We start from the raw sequence: 20,971 nt of genomic DNA, 5'->3' as shown, positions 1-20,971 counted from the left end.
CAAACTGAACTGGTCTCGCTCACAGCGCAGACACTTGCACTTCTGTGTGCAATTGTAATCACATCTTGTTACACTTCAGCCACCACTTCTGTGCGAATTCTGTGCAAACCCAATAAACCGCTCGTATACCACTCAGTGCACTTTATCAGCTTCTAGCTGAGAAACCCACCGTTGCCATGGTACTTATTTATTACAGTCTTCTATTAGTCCATATACTCTCCCACTCTCTCTGAACATCTTCTCCCATCTCTATCCATCTCCTCCTCCTCCCCCCTCTCTCTCCATCCCCTCTATCTACCCATCCCATCTCTTTATCAACCTCCCTCTCTTCCATCTCCATCACCCTCTGGCTCTGTCTACGTCTTCCTACCTCCGTGATTTCCCTAAATCGTTTCAGGCAAATGCCGGGATGGTTCCTTTGAAAGGGCACGGCCGATTTCCTTCCCAATCCTTCCCTAACCCGAGCTTGCGCTCCGTCTTTAATGACCTCGTTGTCAACGGGACGTTAAACACTACCTACCTACCTACCTACGTCTTCCTACCACATCTCTATGAATCTGCCCCTTCCCCCTCCGTCCATCTCCTCTTCCCTCCTCTCTCTGTCATCTCCTCACCCCCTCTCTCTCTCTGTCCATTCCACCTCTCCCCTCTCCTGTCCATTTCCTCCTATCTATATCTTCTCCCTCCTCCTCACTGTCTGTCTATCTCCTGTCCATCACTTTTCTCCACGTTCTCACGCTCACCCCAATAGGAGACAGATGGTCGGTCCTTAACTCTACAGTATTTCTTTTCAGATTATAGCTGAGGTGTGTACCAAAGAGGTTGGTATGAGCTTATTATCTGTGACTTTGCTCGCATACGCACACTTCAGATATATATTTAACATATTTAATTTCAATTTGCACACATATTTCACCTGTATGTCTAACTAATGTCACCATGCAGTTTCATTTTCAGGCGACTTAATGTTCAAAACATCGTATCTCCTAAACAATGTGGTGTACCATTATATAATTTTGGAGGTACAGCCAGTGGTGTATGTGCGTAATGTCTTCGAAATATGTTGTGAATAGAGTTGCTGATAAAGAAGCAATAAGTTAAAGCACTATCCATGACGCAGTTTTTTACGCATTTAGCGTATATACTGTACTAAGTGTCGTACAATGACGTAATTTTATGGTAGATTCAGTGGTATATGTGACTACTGTCTGCAAAATGTGTCATGAATACAGCTAATAGTGGAGAAGCAGTAAATTAAAACATAATACTTTGTATGGCAGTTTTATTGCATGAACAGTGAAAATGTCATAAGCGACCAACTTTTTTCCTTAGATCATTTTGTTGTTGTTACTCCCGCAGTGATTTCTTAGACTGTAAGTGGTATGTGTACGAAGTTCGGTCGAAATCGGTCCAGGGTTTAGGAGGAGATATAGAGTATACATACATAGTTCTACATCCGTACATTTTTATAATTTGTGTGGATATAAAATGACCAGCATCCAACCATCAGCTGCAAAAACACTCTGGTAGTGCTCGTCTTGATATTCAGAAACCCCTTTCTCCATCTGCAATGGGATCGCTGTCTGTCCGGCTGGGAAAAGACACCAACCGCTCCCCACGTCGCCGCATCCATACAGTGGCCACGCCCCGCGCAGGCCGTAGTGACGTCTAGCTGACAGAACCGGAGCACACCAGATTCTAGAGGCCGTCGTTCTCGGCTCTGCCCAGAACTTTCTCGTTCGTCTCCACACAGCCACTGACTTCTCAAACACCTTCGGGTTTTCAGAGGACGTAGAAAGAAACACTTTCTGACAAAAACGTCACAAGTGCACCGTTTCCCTGCTATGGGTTCATGAGGTTTAGAACCTAGTGATGTTCGGAGACGGTGTTCAGATGTTCATGTGATGAATACCATTATAGAGATATTGCAGAAAATGTCGCCCGTTTACATTAATGTACAGTTTGCATATGCGTGCTAATGATGGGATAATACGTCAGAAACAATCAGGTGTTTCACGAATAATAACAGGTCCTTCAGCCATACGGGCAACCAGCTCCTCTGGAGTGTGTTTCGGTATCCAGTACACCTGACGCTTAGTCTTCCCCAACAAAAAGAAATTCATAGGAGTGAGGCAACTTCTCTGAAACAATATTCATCACCCGGCAGATTGAACACCGCCTCAGCGACGAAACCTTCATGGACCCCTTGTGATAAAACGGTGCACCTCCTGGCAAATCGTCTGGTTGTCCGCCGCAAAACCAAGAGCTTCCCGCGAGTCATGTCACTTGCTTGCCCAGGGCAAAGAGCAGTATTAGGCACTACACCATCGATACAAGGTTGTCAACGTGCGTTCGTCTGTGGATGAGACAGTGTAGCGTCATGTTAACTTATCAGTGGAACGAGTCGAGGCGAAATAACACGTGCTTCAGTATTTAAATGTGTCTCTGTTTCAAGTCTCTCTTGGTTTACCCTGTGTTACTTGATTTATTGTCCGCCTCCGGTAGCTGAGTGGCGCTGGCACGGTAGCTCAGCGTGCTCGGTCAGAGGGTTAGCAGCCCTCTGTAATAAAAAAAAACTGAGTTAACCGATCAAAGACGAACTTAAACGGATGTCTTACGACGTCCGCCCCGAGCACATACAACGAACGAAAACAAACAAAATGAGAAAAAAAAGTGGTCAGCGCGACAGACTGTCAATCCTAAGGGCTCGGGCTCGATTCCCGGCTGGGTCGGAGATTTTCTCCGCTCAGGGATTGGGTGTTGTGTTGTCCTAATCATCATCATTTCATCCCCATCGATGCGCAAGTCGCCGAAGTGGCGTCAAATCGAAAGACTTGCAACAGGCAAGCGGTCTACCCGACGGGAGGCCCTCGTCACACGCCATTTCATTTCACTTGATTTATTATCAGCGAAATTCTCTACAAATTTTTGTAACTATTCTCAGAATATATCCAATTGTTACTGTTAAACACTTTTTTAATTGGATCTGTAACCCCTGTTTCCTTCCCTTAGTCTCGCAATTAATCAGGGGCCCTCCAGTATCAGGTAAGAAGCCGATGCTTCCAACGGTCGGGATTCAACAGAACGTTAAGTTAAATCCCAGAGGCATGTTAATGTTACCTGCCCTGTAGGCCAGGGCAAGCTCTTCAGAAACATCAGTTTGCGGTTGGCCGCTAACAACGGGAGGGTTGTACGATGTAATATAGCAGGCGAAACTAACACGATATCTTACGTATCATTGCTCGAATATATTATTTGCTGTGTCTGCATTCTCCTTACTGAGGTTCCTTTCATATACTAGTACCACCTTTGTAACGTGCTTCTGTCGGAAAAAGTCACAGTATGGTGAAGAGTGAAATAGTCAAACCGCTATGAAGCTGCTGGTTGAGGCAACAGAACTTTACAGACGGAGAAAACTGGGCAGCAATCGGTAGTGAATATCGACTCCCATGCTTATTCGTAAAAAGTAACTTTTTGACTTATGGAAACGGCTCCTGTACTCGACACTTTTGTGGGGAAGCCAATCTGGTAATTCAGGCAGCGGCGTTCCAGGGGTTATATGACGCGGCGGAGCGCCCGTGAAATCCGAATGGCGATAGATCTCGGAAGCCGTATGGGAGGCACGTCGCCCCTGATGCTCGTCGCTTGACGACACAGGGTGGGGGTGGGGGTGGGGACGGGGACGGGGGCGTCACGTCACCCGCCTCCACGCATCTGCATTCATTCAGTGGCAGGCGACGCGGCGCAGACATAAATCATGTGATGCGTGTGGCAGGGGTAGGCTGGAAAATAGCAGACGCCGCGCGTTCCCCAGCTGTCGACATCTGTACTGTGCTGTCTGGGTGGACGTCCATTGATCCAGTGCACAGATATCACACAGCGCTTGTAAACAGCTCTGGCTGTTGCTTGAAAGGATCTGCGCTAATCATATTTTAAGCTTTCTATGTAATTTATCCATAAGTGAAATTCTGAATATTCTTTTTTCTAATAGATATCGTGTTCAACTGCTGAGCAAAACAGTCTGTTTGGCCTGTGTTGCGCATGTGGACGGCGTCGTGAGACAAAACTTAGCTCGTAATGAAATGATGAAACTGAAATAATGAAAATGTATCTAATTATGTTCCAAAAGAAACCAATTGTTTACTTAGTGAAAACTATTTAACTGAAACTCAGTACTGAAGTATGTTTTGAGACTTAAGTGAAATGAAGTGCAATGTCTGACTTGAAACATCAACAAAATAAAATACTACTCAACACGGTAGAGAATAAATGTTTAAGAAAACCAACACTGTTTACCGTAAATTAATCTACTAACTTAGCACAACACCCGAAAATTCTGACTATATATTGTCTGCTCGCAGGAAATCAAAGTGAGGTTTCCCTTGAAAGAAAAGTAACTTACCTCCTGTTCAGCAAGCTATTTTGTGTCTATTCTCGAAAGAAAATTTAAATCAGCAAAACGCAGCAGCTAAAGAATAGGAATCGACTCTAAATTTCTCTTTGCTTGGCAAAAACAATCTGCGGCTGTGTACGGCTTAAGGTGCAATGCACGCACGGCCAAGTATTTTAAACCTCACTAAGAATGATGGAGGATTTTGCTTTAAAGAAAAAATATCTTGAAAAATTAAAGCAATGAACAATGGATTGACTTCGCGCAGATTACAACAGACTACATGATTTATCTTAGAGTGTAGTAGCCATGTTAGTACAAAGCCGGCCGAAGTGGCCGTGCGGTTAAAGGCGCTGCAGTCTGGAACCGTAAGACCACTACGGTCGCAGGTTCGAATCCTGCCTCGGGCATGGATGTTTGTGATGTCCTTAGGTTAGTTAGGTTTAACTAGTTCTAAGTTCTAGGGGACTGATGACCTTAGAAGTTAAGTCCCATAGTGCTGAGAGCCATTTTGTTAGTACAAACAACAGTGCAACTGTGTCAAATTTTGGTTTTTTTTTGTAATTTATTGGATTTTCGAGCCGTGAACATTCAACCATCTCCGTATTAATATCAATAATGATGGAAAGTAAGGACAAGACAACACCCTGTCCCAGAGCGGAGAAAATCTCCGAACTGGCTGGGAATCGAACACGGGCCCATCGCTTAGGAACTAGGGCGCTGACCGCGCAACTACCGAGGCGTACATATCAAAACTTTGAATCTTCCTCTATCCTGTGACATGCAGAATTGGTTTCTATCTTTCGTACTTTGTAATAAACAACACGAATCTGTTCGTTCTTTTTGAATAACCTGTATATTAAGTGGCTAAAATGGTCGCCCACACCCAGTTACATGTTACGCTCCCAGGAGGAAAACAAAATTGATTTTCAGAATTTTGTACAGTTATAGACAGAATTTAAATATTTAGAGTGTTCTCATAATCTACTCATTAAGAGGTATAATTTTACGTTAAGTGTTGAACTTGCCTTATTGTGTAAGAGTCTGTGTATGAGACTTGGGGCAGCGTAACTCACAGCGCGCGATTTATCCAGACTATATTGGACAGCATTTGAGGCTGAAAACACTTGGCGACTTGCAACAGCTTAACACACAATTTCAAATATTTTCTGAACTTATTCGTTACCCTGCAGGTGAATAATACGGAACTAATAAAACCAACACAATCAGGGTGTTGTGTCTTCAGTAATAAAGGTTTTAGATGCTTAACGTCAAATAATTAACCGATTAGATGATTTGCAAAGTTATTAGACGTTCGAAGCTGGTTTATAAATGGCAGATCGATTTTTTAAAGACTCAGTAGCGGAATTTACTGGCGCTTATGAGTTCGACGCAGTGCGGTTAACTACGCAGTGGCTGAAATAAGGGCGCTTCGAGAAGGGCGAGTCGGCAGTCCCGGATTACAGAGTCGCGTAGTTCACGGCTACGTGTTTGGGAGACCACACACGCGCTATTGCAGCCGGGCGCAACAGCGTTTGAATGCGCGCAACAGCTAGCGCAGCACAATGGGCGCGCTTTTGTTTGGCACGCTTGCCGCTATCTGATTGTCCTCTCCGCCCCGTTTATCAGCGTTCGGTAACCGCCAGCATTAGACGGATGTCTGGTCGGGGCAGAAGCCCGTATTTTCGCGGCGGACAACTCAGCACGCGCCGCTGGCCCCCCTAATGGTCGAATCTGACGTGGCGCGCACCGATCGAAGCTGCAGTGTCCCGTAAATCGGCGTACGAAACTCGATTATCAAACTAGCATGACGTGTTTACGAATCGGAGGTAATCGGTTTAAGGCCATCAGTTTAGCCCCATGTTACACAGCAGTCGATTTAGCCTGTATTCTGTCTCGGTGTATGTAGTGAACCGTTGAAAGAGACAGTCGACCGAAATTACTATCAACATTCATGTGGGATTGTATATTCAGAAATCCCATAAGATATTCTCTCTCTCTCTCTCTGCCGGCTACTTTCAAATTCCATCGCTTGCTCGCAACTGTCTGTACTCGTATATGGAGATTAATCTCAGGAACAGCTGTAGTGATTTCGATCGAGTAAAACTAATTCCCGAGGAAGATTTTAGTGTTTATTTATAAATTGTCGTATACGCTGAATTTTATCATGGTTGGTTGGTTGACTTGGGGGAGGGGACCAAACATCGAGGTTATCGGTCTCATGGTCCAATGGGATTAGGGAAGGAAGTCGGCCGTATCCTTTGAAGGGAACCATTCCGGGATGGTTCCTTTGAAAGAGGACGGTCTACTTCCTTCCACATCCTTCCCTAATGCAACTGGACCGATGACGTCACTGTGTGCTCCCTTTCCCCAAATCGAACAACCAACCTATGTTGTACAAGCAACTTTAACTTCCGTATGTCAAACTCTTAAACTCTCGTTACTGATCATGGAATAACATGTACCAGCAAGTTTATCTGTTAATTCTGGTTTTAGTTAGTATTTTATGTCCTGCTAAAGCCCGAGGAAGTGGCGTGTAGACATTCATGCAGCCATGCATGATTTTTTTTATCGTCCACTGTAAGATAGTGATAAGCAACCATTATCTATGTTGTTGTTGACAGACAATCTTTAAAATCTTTTAGATGTGTCCATGTGCCAAATGCCCCAAGAAGGTTGCTTAGGAGGACAGATTTAGTTTATCTCGCTAAATTCAAACACTCATATTCTGCAAGGACGCTGATAACCATGCCGTTAAACACCCTGAAAGCAATGTCATAAAGATTTTAGCTGCCCATAAGCGGCTTTTTTAAACTGGTGATTTCTATTAATTCCGTATTACGCCTGTCAATTTTTGTGTTTCATATTATGTCAATGCACTTACCTGTTAACTGGTTAAATGGCTGATATTTTCCGAAGGGCAAATAAATACATAATTAATAAAAGTTATGCACAGATACCTTAATACCAAAACATGCTCGCACCCAAACCTACAGATTTCAGTCAGTCTGATCAGTACCAAACGTTGTATATCGTTCGAGTATCATTCAAAACGCCGAAGTAGTTTGCACCATGCTCTGTCGACCAGGAGAATGTTCATAACAATAAGTAATAAGCAACACATGGCCTACGGAGAGCTGGAAAAGCGTTAAGTGTGAGCGTTTGTCGTGTGGAGCTCCCATGGAGAAGTCTGAGGAGCGTTAATTCGAAGCCTGATCATGCACTGAAGCACCGAAACTGGTGGCTACACAATAAATTAAGATCATAAGGGCGACTGTAGGCGTTTCGTTCCCTTACAAAAGTTGAAACGTCCCCTTAGAAAAATTTATGAATTACTGTGCTGGTAAACACCTTACGTTACTTGATCTTCAAACAGCTGTGTAGAACTGAACGTACTCAGACAATTCTCTTTACTTATTCTGATCATCACTAAACTGACACAATATTTTTTAGCGCAACGCAATCTGACTTTCAATAATCCCTACAAAAGAATGGCCCTGACTAACAATAACCTATACCTTTCATGAATCACTTACCTCACAAAAATCTTCGTTACTCGAACTACTACAATATAGCGAGCGCCAATACTGCCAGCTAAATTAAAGATTCTGACTACTGAAGGCATAACTACTGATAGGCATAGTTAGCAAATGAAAGATTTTGATAGAGAACAAACAATGTATTTACCTTAATAGCGTTCAAAAGTCATTATATATATATATATATATATATATATATATATATATATATATATATATATATATATAGCAGTTCATGACATCCAGTCTTACAAATTTACTGTCTCTGATGGACACACGTCCAGATCATCCGCTCTCAAAACTCTGCCATCTCTCTCCCCACATCCACCACTGCTGGCGGCTCACCTCCAACTGCGCAACGCTACGCACTGTTCACATCCAGCTGCCCAACACTACAATAGCAAATATCCCAACAATGCCAACCAGCCACAGACTGCACACAGCACAGCCAGTGATTTTCATACAGAGCGCTACGTGTCGTTACCAACATAAAAACCTAAACAGCCTACTTACAAAGCGAACGGCCGTTGTCCCCAATACCTCCAATGGAAAGTATGGACATACAAAACTGATGCCAGTTTTTGTACTGTAGTACATGTGAAGCTGTTATATGCCATAACATGATCCTGATTTGTAAAAAAAGAAAGTTCAGAGTTCATAGATGTACGACGGCGTTGCCATCTAACAGTTAGTTATTATTCTTATTCTTAATACTTTTATTGTTATGTTATTATTATTATTATTATTATTATTATTACTTCCACAAGTGTGATGCAAAATTTTCTTTATTCTTCTGTTCCGATGGTTTGTATTCTTTCTGTGAAACCAGAAATGTACTCTATAGGTTGCCACTTTCAAACAGACGAAGCGAAAGCGGATTGCCAATAGGACATTGCTGTGAACTCCGAAAAGTCCTTTTGCGTATCAGAGACATGTTATCCGTATAGCAGTTTCACACGTACTACAGTACAAAAACTGGGCCGACCAGGGCTCGAACCGGGACTGTTCGTACGACAAACTAACGCTCTAATAATTTCCCCATGGGAGCTCTACACGACAGACGCTCACAGATTTGCTTTTGCTGTGCTCCATACTATTATTTATCGTTTACGAACGTTCTCCTGGATGACAGGACATAGCACGAACTGTATCGCCGTTTTGGTTCATACTTAATCGGTATAAAACGTTTGGTACCGAGCTGACTGCTTGATATCTGAAGGTTCGCGTATCAGACCTCCAGATAAAATAAACTTATTTTTAAACTTTGCTGACCGGTTACCGAGTCAGCAAATCGGAACGTTAGCGTATGCTTGTAAGAATGTGCCTGAAAGCTGTAGACTGCAGTGTTGTTGTTTTCTGTCAACAGGTAAGGTGTGCCGCTGTCCCGCAAACGTCCCCTGCTGGCCGAGCGTTTTGCAGTTTTCCGGCCCGTCGCGCACAACCGCATGCACGGGTCAGCGCACCCACATAGCGTCGGCTTCAGAAGGTGGAGCCGGACAATGGACCGCCCGGGGGCAAGTACCGGAGTGGGCGTTGGCGAAATCTGCTCGCTCGGTTACTTCTGCAGCTGTCTGAACGCTTACATGCGACCCGTGCAGGGGTCTTGGCGCATAGTCGAATTTCGCTCACACACCAATAAAAGACGCGGTATTACAGTTTTGACTAAAGGCAGGGCTAACAAGCTGTTAAAACCCATTACGATAACTATACGGATTGTTGATTGTTCCTCTCCTGTGCCATCCTCTTCGTCTCAGAGTAGCGCCTGCAACCTACGTCCTGAATTATTTGCTTGATGTATTCCAATCTCTGTCTCCCTCTACAGCCTTTACCCTCCACAGCTCCCTCTTAGTACAACGGAAATTATTCCCTGATACCTTAACAGACGTACCACCATCACGCCTCCTCTTCTTAGTGTTTGCTACATATTCCTTTCCTCGCCGATATGGTGGAGAACAGCCTTAGTCCTCATGTTATCAGTCAACCTAATTTTCAACGTTCTTCTGTTGCACCATATCTCATATGCTTCGATTCTCTTCTTTCCTGGCCTTCCCGCAGTCCATGTTTCACTACCATACACTGCTGTGCTCCAAACGTATATTCTCAGAAATTTCTAACTCAAATTATGGCCTATGTTTGTTGATATTAGTAGACTTCTCTCAGCCAGGAATGCCCTTTTTGCCAGTGCCAATCTGCTTTTTTATACTCCTTGCTCGGTCCGTAACGGATTATTTTCCTACCTAGGTAGCACAATTCCCCGACCTCACCTACTCAGTGATCCCCAATTCTGATGTTCAGTTTCTAGCTTTCCTCTTTTCTGCTACTTCTCATTACTTTAGCCAGCTGCTGTGGCCGAGCGGTTCTAGGCGCTTCAGTGTGGAACTGCGCTGCTGCTATGGTCGCAGGTTCGAATCCTGCCTCGGGAATTGATATGCGTGAAGTCCTTAGGTTAGTTAGGTTTAAGTAGTTCTACGTCTAGTGAACTGATGACCTTAGATGTTAAGTTCCATAGCGCTTAGAGCCCCATTACTTCCGTCTTTCTTAGATTCTCTCTCAATCCATATTCTGTACTTCTTAAACTGTTCATTCCATTCATCAGACTCTGTAATTCTTCTTCACTTTCACAGAGGATAGCAACATCAGCGAATGTTATGATTGATATCCTTTCACCTCGAATTTTAGTTTAACTCTTCAACCTTTCATTTATTTCCATCATTGCTTCTTCGATTTATAGATTGAACAGTAGGGGTGAAAGACTACATCCCTGCCTTACACCCTCCTTAATCCGAGCACTTTGTTCTTGATCTTGCACTCCCACTGTTCCCTCTTGGCTCTTGTATAAATTGTGTATTACCCTTCTTCCCCTATAGTTTCCCCAATATTTTTCTCAGAGTTGAGAACTTATTGCACCATTTGACATTGTCGAACGCTTTTTCCAGGTTTACAAATCCTATGAACGTATCTAGATTTTTCTTTGATCTTGTTTCCATTATCAACCGCAACGTCAGGGTTGCCTCTCTGATGCCTTTATTTTTCCTAAAGCCAAATGAAATCGTCGTGTAACCCGTCGTCAGTTTTTGTTTTCCATTCTTCCGAATATTACTCTAGGCGTCAACTTGGATGCAAGAGCTTGTTCAGCTGATTGTGCGCTAATTCTCGCACTTGTCGGCGCCTTGTGCGAATGATGTGTTTCCGAAAGTCAGATAGTATATGGCCAGACTAATACATACTACACACCAGCGTGAACAGTCGTTTCGTCGTCTTTCTCCCCAGAAATTCTTATGGCATTTTATCTCTATCCCTTCCGCCTTATTCGATCATAGGTATTCCCCTATCTCTGTTGATGGCAGATAACGCTTGGGGCTTAAAGTTTATTCTTATCGAACCTGGTAGCATGTTTTAAATAAACAACGTCTGAATTACAATACAGTTGTTGGTTTCAGTTTTCATTACTCAAGTATTTCATGTCCAGCTCCTGTCTCATTGTCCTCGATGGATTACCACAGACTGTTATACCATACGACACTATTAAGTGAGGGCAGTCTCGCAATTCCGGACCCGCCAGGTTAGCCGAGCGCACTAACGTGCCGCTTCCTGGACTCGCGTAGGCGCGCCGGCCCCGGATCGAATCCGCCCAGTGGATTAACGACGGGGGCCGGTGTGCCGGCGGTTTTCCACATCCCCCTAGGTGAATACCGGGCTGGTCCCCAGGTCACGCCTCATTTACACGGCTCGCGGACATCTGAACACTTTCGCACTATTTCATGGATTACACTAGTCGCAGACAATTGGGGTACACTAATCCCTTCCTGGGGGGGGGGGGGGGGGTATGGGGTAGCGGCAGGAAGGGCATCCGGCCACCCCTACAACTAACATTGACACACCTCATTAACCACGCCGACCTTGCGTACCCACGGGAAAAACGGCACAAGCAAAAGAAAAAAGAATTGTAGCAATTCCGTCTTCAGGAAATCACAGTCGAAGAGATTTGCGAGTGCAAAGATTGTACGAGCACTTAGATTACCTTGACGACACGCTGGTGCCATTTCAGATTACGTTTTGTCTTTATTCCTTAGAGTTTCAAACATGGACCGCGCCAAATGAGTGACTGACCTCCACTTTTTGTACTTCGTGTGTGTGTGTGTGTGTGTGTGTGTGTGTGTGTGTGTGAGAGAGAGAGAGAGAGAGAGAGAGAGAGAGAGAGAGAGAGAGAGAGAGAGAGAGGGGGGGGGGGGGAGAAAGGGGGGATGGAGTATGCGCTTAAAATATTGTGTATTCTCGAAAAAATCCACACCCAGCTCTTGTACAACAAATTTGTATTGTTTCACGACGTAGCATGCATACTCGTTATACACGACATCAGAAATGTACTTTAAGTAGACCGGCAGTAAAATTTGCTGTAATGGTAGCTGTAGCAGTGCGACTCTCGTGTCGCAGTACGCCGCATCCGCGACAGTAAAGCTGTTGTGGGAGCAGGCCTCTATTCCAGTCATCCCCCGAGGCGGAGCAATAAAATTTTCTCATTAGAGGTCGCACAGCAATGTCCTCCCCCCACCCCCTGCGGCTCTCCCTCTACCTAGGCGCCGGCCCTGCCGAAGCAGTCGGTTTATTGGGTTTTCGTGGCAGTGGTTCAATATCCGCCCAGCCATGGCGGAAACAATATCTTGCGCGCCGAAAAGTCTTCCCAGATGTTTCGCAATAAATGTGAGTACACCAGACAACTGGAATGCTTTCCAGGGAAATAATCTCCTTTCGCGATCTCTGTGTGTGGCTCACATACGTAAATCAGACTGCAGTACAGATGCAATCAGCATTTGGTCCTACGGACGGGCATCAGTGTATCCGTTCACAGAAACAGTTTTATAATGCAGCTATAAATGAACTCGTAACTACAGTGTATCACAAATGGAGTCAGAAGGGGATGAAACAAAATGAACTTTCACAGAGTATATTACGTTATTGCAATGATTTCAAGAAATCAGATTTACAAAGAATTTCGAAGTAAGAGTCCCCACATCAGTATGACGCTGCAACCCACGTGTGCCCCGCATGTACGCTTAGATTCGATTGCGAAGGCTGTCGTAAACCTATTGTAACCCCTCCTCAGGCAAGTTGACCGAAAACTGTTGTAGCTGTCCTCGATAGTCTGTATACAGAGGGGTCCAAAAAATGTGTCCACTGTTTAAAAGTCCATAACGGGCAAACTAAATGACGTAGTTGTCTCATCTTTGGTAGTGTAATAGTTTGTAGTTCCGGCAATCGCCACACAAGCGTTGTATTTCATTGTTTTGTTTTGTCAGATGACAGTCGCCAGATAGTCAGTGTTTTGTTCTTAGTTGCATCTAGTTACTCGAGTAAACATGGCTGGCGCGAGGTTTACATTCGATGGAAGGAAGTCAGTTTTGAAGTGGTATTTTAAGTACGAAAACATTAATGAGGTTCAAGGGCAATGGCGAAATGAGTATCAAACAGAGCCACCGACACGTTTAACGATTCGTCGCATTCGAGAAAAATTTGAAGCCGAAGGCTGTGTTACAAATGTACACAAACAACGATCTGGACGACCTGTAACAGTAACAAGTCCAGCTAACTCCCGTCATGTGTTACAACCATTCACTCGCTCACCACTGAAGTCTGTGAGACAGTGTGCCCGTGAATCTGGAGTGTCGCTCATGTGTTCCGCGAATTTTGAAGACAGCAAAATGGAAGTGCTACATCCCACGATTGCTACACGCAATGAACGAGGACGATCCTGTCTAAGCCTCTTTACCCCTCCCCCCACCCCCTCACATGTGTATGAAATCTTATGGGACTGAATTGCTAATGTCATCAGTCCCTGAGCTTACACACTACTCAACCTAAATTATCCTAAGGACAAAAACACACACACACACACACACACACACACACACACACACACACACACACACACACATGCCCGAGCGAGGACTCGAACTCCTCTGGGACCAGCCACACAGTCCATGACTGCAGCACCTAAGACCGCTCGGCTAATCCCGCGCGGCCGAGGACGATCCAGATCGTGGAATGGAGTACTGCGAGTAGTTTACTAATATGGTGCGCAACGATGAAGAGTTTGCAGAGATGATTGTGTGGTCTGATGAGGCACAGTTCAAACTCAATGGTACAGTAAATCGCCACAACTGCATCTACTGGCCCGTCGAAAATCCGAACGTCCATGTAGACAAAGCAGTGAATTTGCCAGGAGTAAATGTGTGGTGTGGGTTGTCTTGCCGGGGCTTGATTCGGCCATTCTTCTTTGACGGCACAGTTACCGGTGAGGTGTACCTTCAGAAGCTTCAGACATCCATTTTACCTGCCATCCGAGACTTTTATGGAGACGGAAGAGTTTACTTTCAACAAGGTGGTGCCCCAGCCCACTACCAAAATCGTGTTAGGGCGTATCTCGCCGAAAATCTACCAGGAAGATGGATAGGCCGTAGAGGTGCTGTGGAGTATCCACCACGTTCCCCAGACCTAACTCCTCTGGACTTGTAAAAGTCGTTTATCGACAAAAGCCACGCACATTGGATGAACTTCGAGAATCCATCGTACATTCATGTGCAAATATCCAACTGAACACGTTGAAGTCAGTAGTTCGTGCTGTAGTTCGGTGGCATCATTTGTGTGTGGATGTTAATGGTGACCATTTCGAACACTGGCAGTGATATCTTTAAGTTGGACTTTAAGCTACACTTTCACCAAAAATGGACTTTTAAACAGTGGATAAATTTTTTTGGATCCCTCTGTATTTACCACATGATGGCGCCAGGAATAACGGCGCTGTGCCTCTGCAAAACATTACAAGAATCGGAATTCTCCCCAGGTCGCTGCCATACGCGCCAGTGATGGCCGTCTGGGATACTGGACAGCCATGATTCAGTGCTGAACACAATGCGATACCATTCATCAGCAACGGATGCTTTCCGTCAGGACGCCACTCCAAATGCAGCAATCTTTGTTGGTGTATTAACAGCAGCCTACGCAAGGGACGATAATTCCCTAAGATACGATATTGCAGTGCCCGCGTTATTCTGATTATGATGCCGATACCGGGCAAGCAAATTTAAAGTAAAACGTCAGACCTGTACGGGAATATACATAGTGGGTGTAGGAGTACTGGTCGTGGACGCGCGGTTGGCCACATATGAAGTTGGGGTCTGGTCGTGAGTCGTGCACGGATAGCCAAATGGAAAGGCGGCTGCTCGCGATAAGCGTGAAATCCGGGTTCCAGTCCCGGTCCGGCACTAACTTTCATTGTCTTCAGTCCATTCCATGCTGGCAATTGTCCTTCTTCGTAATTTCGAATTGATTTAAAGTAATTCCCTATTCTGGCTGCTACTAGTCTCCGTCCAGTAGTATGGGTATGTGTATGGGGCGGGGGGGGGGGGGGGGGGGAGGAGGAGGAAGAGGCGGCGACAGAATGTTGAAGGGAGTCCAATACTTGTTCTTGGAATGCAGACGCAGATGTGAAGGGGGTAAGTCGGCGACACTCGGGCCGTGCTGTCAAACGTCTACATTGAGGATGCCGAGTTGAAGGTGCTGTTGAACGCTCAAAAACGATGCGGCTTGTGTGTACGATACGTGGGTCCCAACGAGGTATACGCGATCACAATGCGCTCCCGTGATTGTTGTCGGCTGTATCTAGCTCGTAAATCACACTGTTTACGAAATGGACTGGCGTAAAATTAGTATATAATCTCAATTAAAACGTACTTTCCTGCCTTGTTCTTATGATAGTCAGGTTGCTCTGTCTGCAGTATACCTGACTAAAACCTTCAATACCCATGAAAGTATTATAAGGCAAAAAGAAAAGTTCCACGTCCAGTCAATAAGGACATTTGCTTAGAAAAGTTCCATTACAAATAGTGCGATATAAATTCACAATAGTTCTCCACGTAAGGTAAAAACTGTTTCATCGTCCTCACTTTTTAGTAAAACTCTAAAGTCAATCTTACTTGATCACTGTTCCTACTCAGTGGCAGAATCTCTCCAACATGTGAAATCCAAAATTTAAGAGGAAAAAAGTACAAAATATCTTACAGAAAGTATTGGAAATGGAAGTGAGCGTTTGGCGTCATTGGCCGGGAGGCCCCTCGCAGGGCAGGTGCGACCGCCTGTGGTGGAGGTCTTATTACATTCGACGCCATATTGGGCGACCTGTGCGCTGGATGGAGATGAAATGATGATGAAGACAGCACAACACCCAGTCCCTGAACGGAGAAAATCCCAGACCTAGCCAGGAATCGAACCCGGGCCCGTAGGACAGCAATCTGTCATGCTCACCAGTCAGCTATCGGGGCGGACACAGAAAGTATTGCGATGTGTCTAGTAGATTAAGTCAATCGAACGAACTCACTCTTCAAAAAGGCGCACTTATATTTACATAACTCACCAAATCCGAGCGACGTGCTTGTAGGGTGTGTAAATTAACAGAATACTACCCACTCGCTCGAAATAAAACTGAATTCCAGCAATTGCCCTTGGATGGCCGTGCTCCAGTTACTGGTGGTAAACATATGACAGCGGGCTGGTCGAGACTGCCGTTAAGTCAACGCGGCAGATAGTGCGACGAGGCGCGAAGTCGGCCGTTGCGTAGCTGCAGGCAAAGAGGTAGTATGTCGCTTTAGATCACATATCGAAACAGCACAAGGGTCACTTACGTCTCAGATACAAATCGATTCAAGAGGTGTACTAGCGACATGCGGTCAGTGACTGACGTGTCAAAAGTGTGGTGAAAAGTAATTGGGCAAACAAGCAAGTGTCTGTGGATTGCAGTGAGGCAGACTTTCATACGTGGAAGTCAGTTATCGCTGCATGAGATATCGTCCATCAGTCAAAACTGAGGTACAACGGATTAATGGCCCCACTGCCAGCTCTAGGAGGCCTAATTTATAAATGATAACGGGTAGTGCCATAATTTTACCGTACTGTACATTATATTTCTCCATTGCGTGAGACAATTATGTGTTTCCCACGCCTGGGTTCCCGGGTTCAACTCCCGGCAGGGACAGGGATTTTCTCTGCCTCGTGATGGCTGGGTGTTGTGTGATGTCCTTAGGTTAATTAGGTTTAAGTAGTTCTAAGTTCTAGGGGACTGATGACCATAGATGTTAAGTCCCATAGTGCTCAGAGCCATTTGAATCATTTGAATTGTGTGTTTAAATCAGCAACGCAATACCTCAATGTAATTACCGGTCTCGTAGCCTTTCCTAGTTGATTGTAAAGTACAGTGCAACAAAAACGTACTGTTTTGCGTCACATGTAAATTAGTATAAGCTCCAGAATTAGATTCTTACCAGTAAATAAGAACAGCTTTTCCTTCGTTACAGCGAGGACGATAATTCTGTACCTTCTACATTTGCAAGAGATCAAATCTGCCTATGGTGTTCGAAGTTTGCACCATGCGCTTGAGTGCAGGTGTTGCATATCTCAATCGTCCCTTCAGGCACGCTCTCGAAAATACCCTCCGTATCTTGGATTTGACGTAACGCGTTCATTATTTGTCAACCACTTCTGAGTGTTTTCCAAAATTTGCGGCCCCATGTATCTTACAGTAAACTACTTGTCCCAGTATCATCTATGTCGCTACGGAGCTTTTTTAAACGTTAATAAGAATCACCCTGTGTATGTTTCACAGCTCCTCCTAGACCACTGTACCGATGTCAACCAAACTTTGCACATATATCACTTTCTGTATGGAAAGAATCGCAGTGTTGGTAACCATCTACCTGTCAAAGGGGTAGACGTGGCGGTGAAAAGACAATGTAGCCCACGACAAGCGAATATTCAGACTTTATTCATGCAGTATTTGAGAATGAGAGAACTTAATGACTTACAACAAAGTTTACGTACATTTCAATCCTTGAAGAAACTTTTTATCGATGACAACCCCCACAAAATGATGAAAGGGAAAAAGTTTATTGCTTACTAAGTTTTCGCTGTTCATGGAGTGTAACTCCCGTATCAAGCTTGACGCTTAAATTTATTACTTCTTCGCTAATTACTCTGCTTACAACGCATTTCGCAGACATTATCTACATGTGCCGCTGAATGTACCTACAAAATATATCAGGGTACAATACATAGTTCAGATGATTTGACGTCATAAGCTGCGTGGATACTTAATTGTAGGGTGAAATTCGCTAGAGGTTTTGGTTGAAATATGTGTTCAAATATGTGTTCAAATATGTGTGGAATATGTTAAATACCGGGTGATCAAAAAGTCAGTATAAATTTGAAAACTGAATAAATCACGGAATAATGTAGTTAGAGAGGTGCAAATTCACACACATGCTTGAAATGACATGGGGTTTCCTTAGAACCAAAAAAATACAAAAGTTCAAAAAATGTCCGACAGATGGCGCTTCATCTGATCAGAATAGCAGTAATCAGCATAACAAAGTAAGACAAAGCAAAGATGATATTCTTTACAGGAAATGCCCAATATGTCCACCATCATTCCTCAACAATAGCTGTAGTCGAGGAATAATGTTGTGAACAGCACTGTAAAGCATGTCCGGAGTTATGGTGAGGCATTGGCGTCGGTTGTTGTCTTTCAGCATCCCTAGGGATGTCTGTCGATCACGATACACTTGCGACTACAGGTAACCCCAAAGCCAATTATCACACGGACTGAGGTCTGGGGACCTGGGAGGCCAAGCATGACGAATGTCGCGGCTGAGCACACGATCATCAGCAAACGACACACGCAAGAGATCTTTCACGCGTCTAGCAATATGGGGTGGAGCGCCATCCTGCAAAAACATCGTACGTTCCAGCAGGTGTTTATCAGCCAGGCTGGGGATGATGCGATTCTGTAACATATCGGCATACCTCTCACCCGTCACGGTAGCAGTTACAAAACCAGAATCACGAATTTCCTCGACGAAAAAAGAACCGATAACGGTAGATGTGGTAAATCCAACCCATACCGTGAGTTTCTCGTCGTGAAATGGAGTTTCCACGACAGTTCTAGGATTTTCGGTAGACCAAATTCTGCAGTTGTGGGCGTTGACAGACCCTCGGAGCGTGAAATGAGCTTCATCGGTCCACAACCGACGTCATCTTCCGCCATCTTTTGAAACGCCCACACTGCAAATGCCCTCCGCTTCACTAAATCGCGAGGTAACAGTTCATGATGCCGACGAATTTTGTACGGATAGCATCGGAGGATGCGCCTAAGTGCCAAACAAACAGTAGTGTATGGAATACCGGTACGACGTGCGACTGCACGAGCGCTGACTTCCCCGTGCATAGACGAACCCGCTACAGTCTCCATTTCTTCCTGAACTGTCTCAGCAGCATTACGCCTTGTGCTCGATCGGCCACTACGCGGTCTATCGTCCAAACAACCCGTGGCTTCCAACTTCGAAATCATTCTCGACACAGCTGCATTTGTCAGTGGACCTTTACCTGTTCGAATCCCCTTCCTATGTTGGGGTGGGGCAGGAAAACTTTGGGAGAGAATGGTGGAGACGGGAAGGAGGACATAGATATGAGGGAGGAGAAGATGGACAGAGAGAGGGAGATCAGGAGATGGAGTAACAGAATTGGAATAAATACGTCGCCGGCCAACGCCGCGTACTCAGCTAGTACCTTACACAGTTTTGTTTCAAAATGTGAGAGAAGGATTTCGTTGCAGTTCTTTTAAAAAAAAATGGCTCTGAGCACTATCGGACTTAACATCTGAGGTAATCAGTCCCCTAGACTTAGAACTACTTAAACCTAACTAACCTAAGGACATCACACACATCCATGCCCGAGGCAGGATTCGAACCTGCGACAGAAGTAGCAGCGCGGTTCCGGACTGAAGCGCCTAGAACCGCTCGGTCACGGCGGCCGGCTTGCATTTCTTTAATGTAAAACGGTGATATCAGAGCTGTGGAGTTTTAAGTGCGATAAAAGAAACGGCTTTTGTCAGAATGAGAGCCCGACGTCGGCGTGCAGCGGGGTGCAGCCTGGAAGCGGTGCTGCAGCGGTACAGGGCGTGGCGCAGCGCGGCGATAAAAATAGGGCGAGTTACAGCCGCCCTAATGGAACAGCCCGGCACGAGGCGCGCCAGTCGAAACTACGAGAACATCACCTGCCGCAGGCCGGAGGCTGCCCAGCTGTTCCCAACAACTCACGCCCTCCTCGATCGCCTCGCCGTTTGTACAATGAGCTTTTTACACACGATTATTGCAAGTGAATGGCGCAGTTTCGCAGATTTGCTGTAGCTATATACTGAGGTGACAAAAGTCAGGCCGGACGGACTGGCCGAGCGGTTCTAGGTGCTACAGTCTGGAACTGCGCGACCGCTACGGTCGCAGGTTCGAATCCTGCCACGGGCATCGATGTGTGTGATGTCCTTCGGTTAGTTAGGTTTAAGTAGTTCTAGGTCCTAGGGGACTGATGACCTCATAGTGCTCAGAGCCATTTGAACCATTTTTTTTGACAAAAGTCATGGGATACATCCTGATATCATGTTTGACCTCCTTTTGCCCTGCGTAGTGCAGCAACTCGACGCGGCATGGACTCGACAAGTCGCTGGAAGTCGCCAGCAGAATTACTGAGCCACGCTGCCTCTGTAGTCGTTCATAACTGCGAAAGTATTCCTGCTGCAGGGTTTTGTGCACAATCTGGCCTCTTGATCTCGTCTGATGTTTGATGGGGTTCTTATCGGCCCAATCAATCGTTTAAATTGTCCAAAATGTTCTTCAAACCAGTCGCGAACAATTCTGGCCCCATGAATGGTGCACTTCAAATGGCTCTGAGCACTCTGGGACTTAACATCTGAGGTCATCAATCCCCTAGAACTTAGAACAATTTCAGCCTAACTAACCTAAGGACAACACACACATCCATGTCGGAGGCATGATTCGAGCCTGCGACCGTAGCGGCCGCGCGGTTCCAGACTGAAGCGCCTAGAACCGTTCGGCCACATCAACCGGCTAAGGTGCTCTGTCATCCATAAAAATTCTATCGTTGTTTGGGAACAACGAATGGCAGAAAATTGTCTCCAGGTTGCGGAACATAACTTTTTCAA

At 45.2% G+C, this 20,971-nt stretch overlaps 1 protein-coding gene across 1 annotated transcript in view; it reads left to right on the top strand.

Annotated features, from left to right (window-relative positions):
• LOC124622828 overlaps window positions 1–20,971 on the top strand; it is a 96,882-nt gene that overhangs the window by 5,590 nt on the left and 70,321 nt on the right. The window contains exon 2 of the mRNA XM_047148620.1: window positions 19,868–20,093. Within this exon, the coding sequence (XP_047004576.1) occupies window positions 19,868–20,093 (226 nt within the window). The remainder of the gene's footprint in view (window positions 1–19,867; window positions 20,094–20,971) is intronic.

This window comes from Schistocerca americana, chromosome 7 (assembly GCF_021461395.2).
Source record: "Schistocerca americana isolate TAMUIC-IGC-003095 chromosome 7, iqSchAmer2.1, whole genome shotgun sequence".
Lineage (NCBI taxonomy): Eukaryota > Metazoa > Arthropoda > Insecta > Orthoptera > Acrididae > Schistocerca > Schistocerca americana.
Note: the sequence above shows the minus strand (reverse complement) of the source record. Positions and strands in the feature narration are given on the sequence as shown.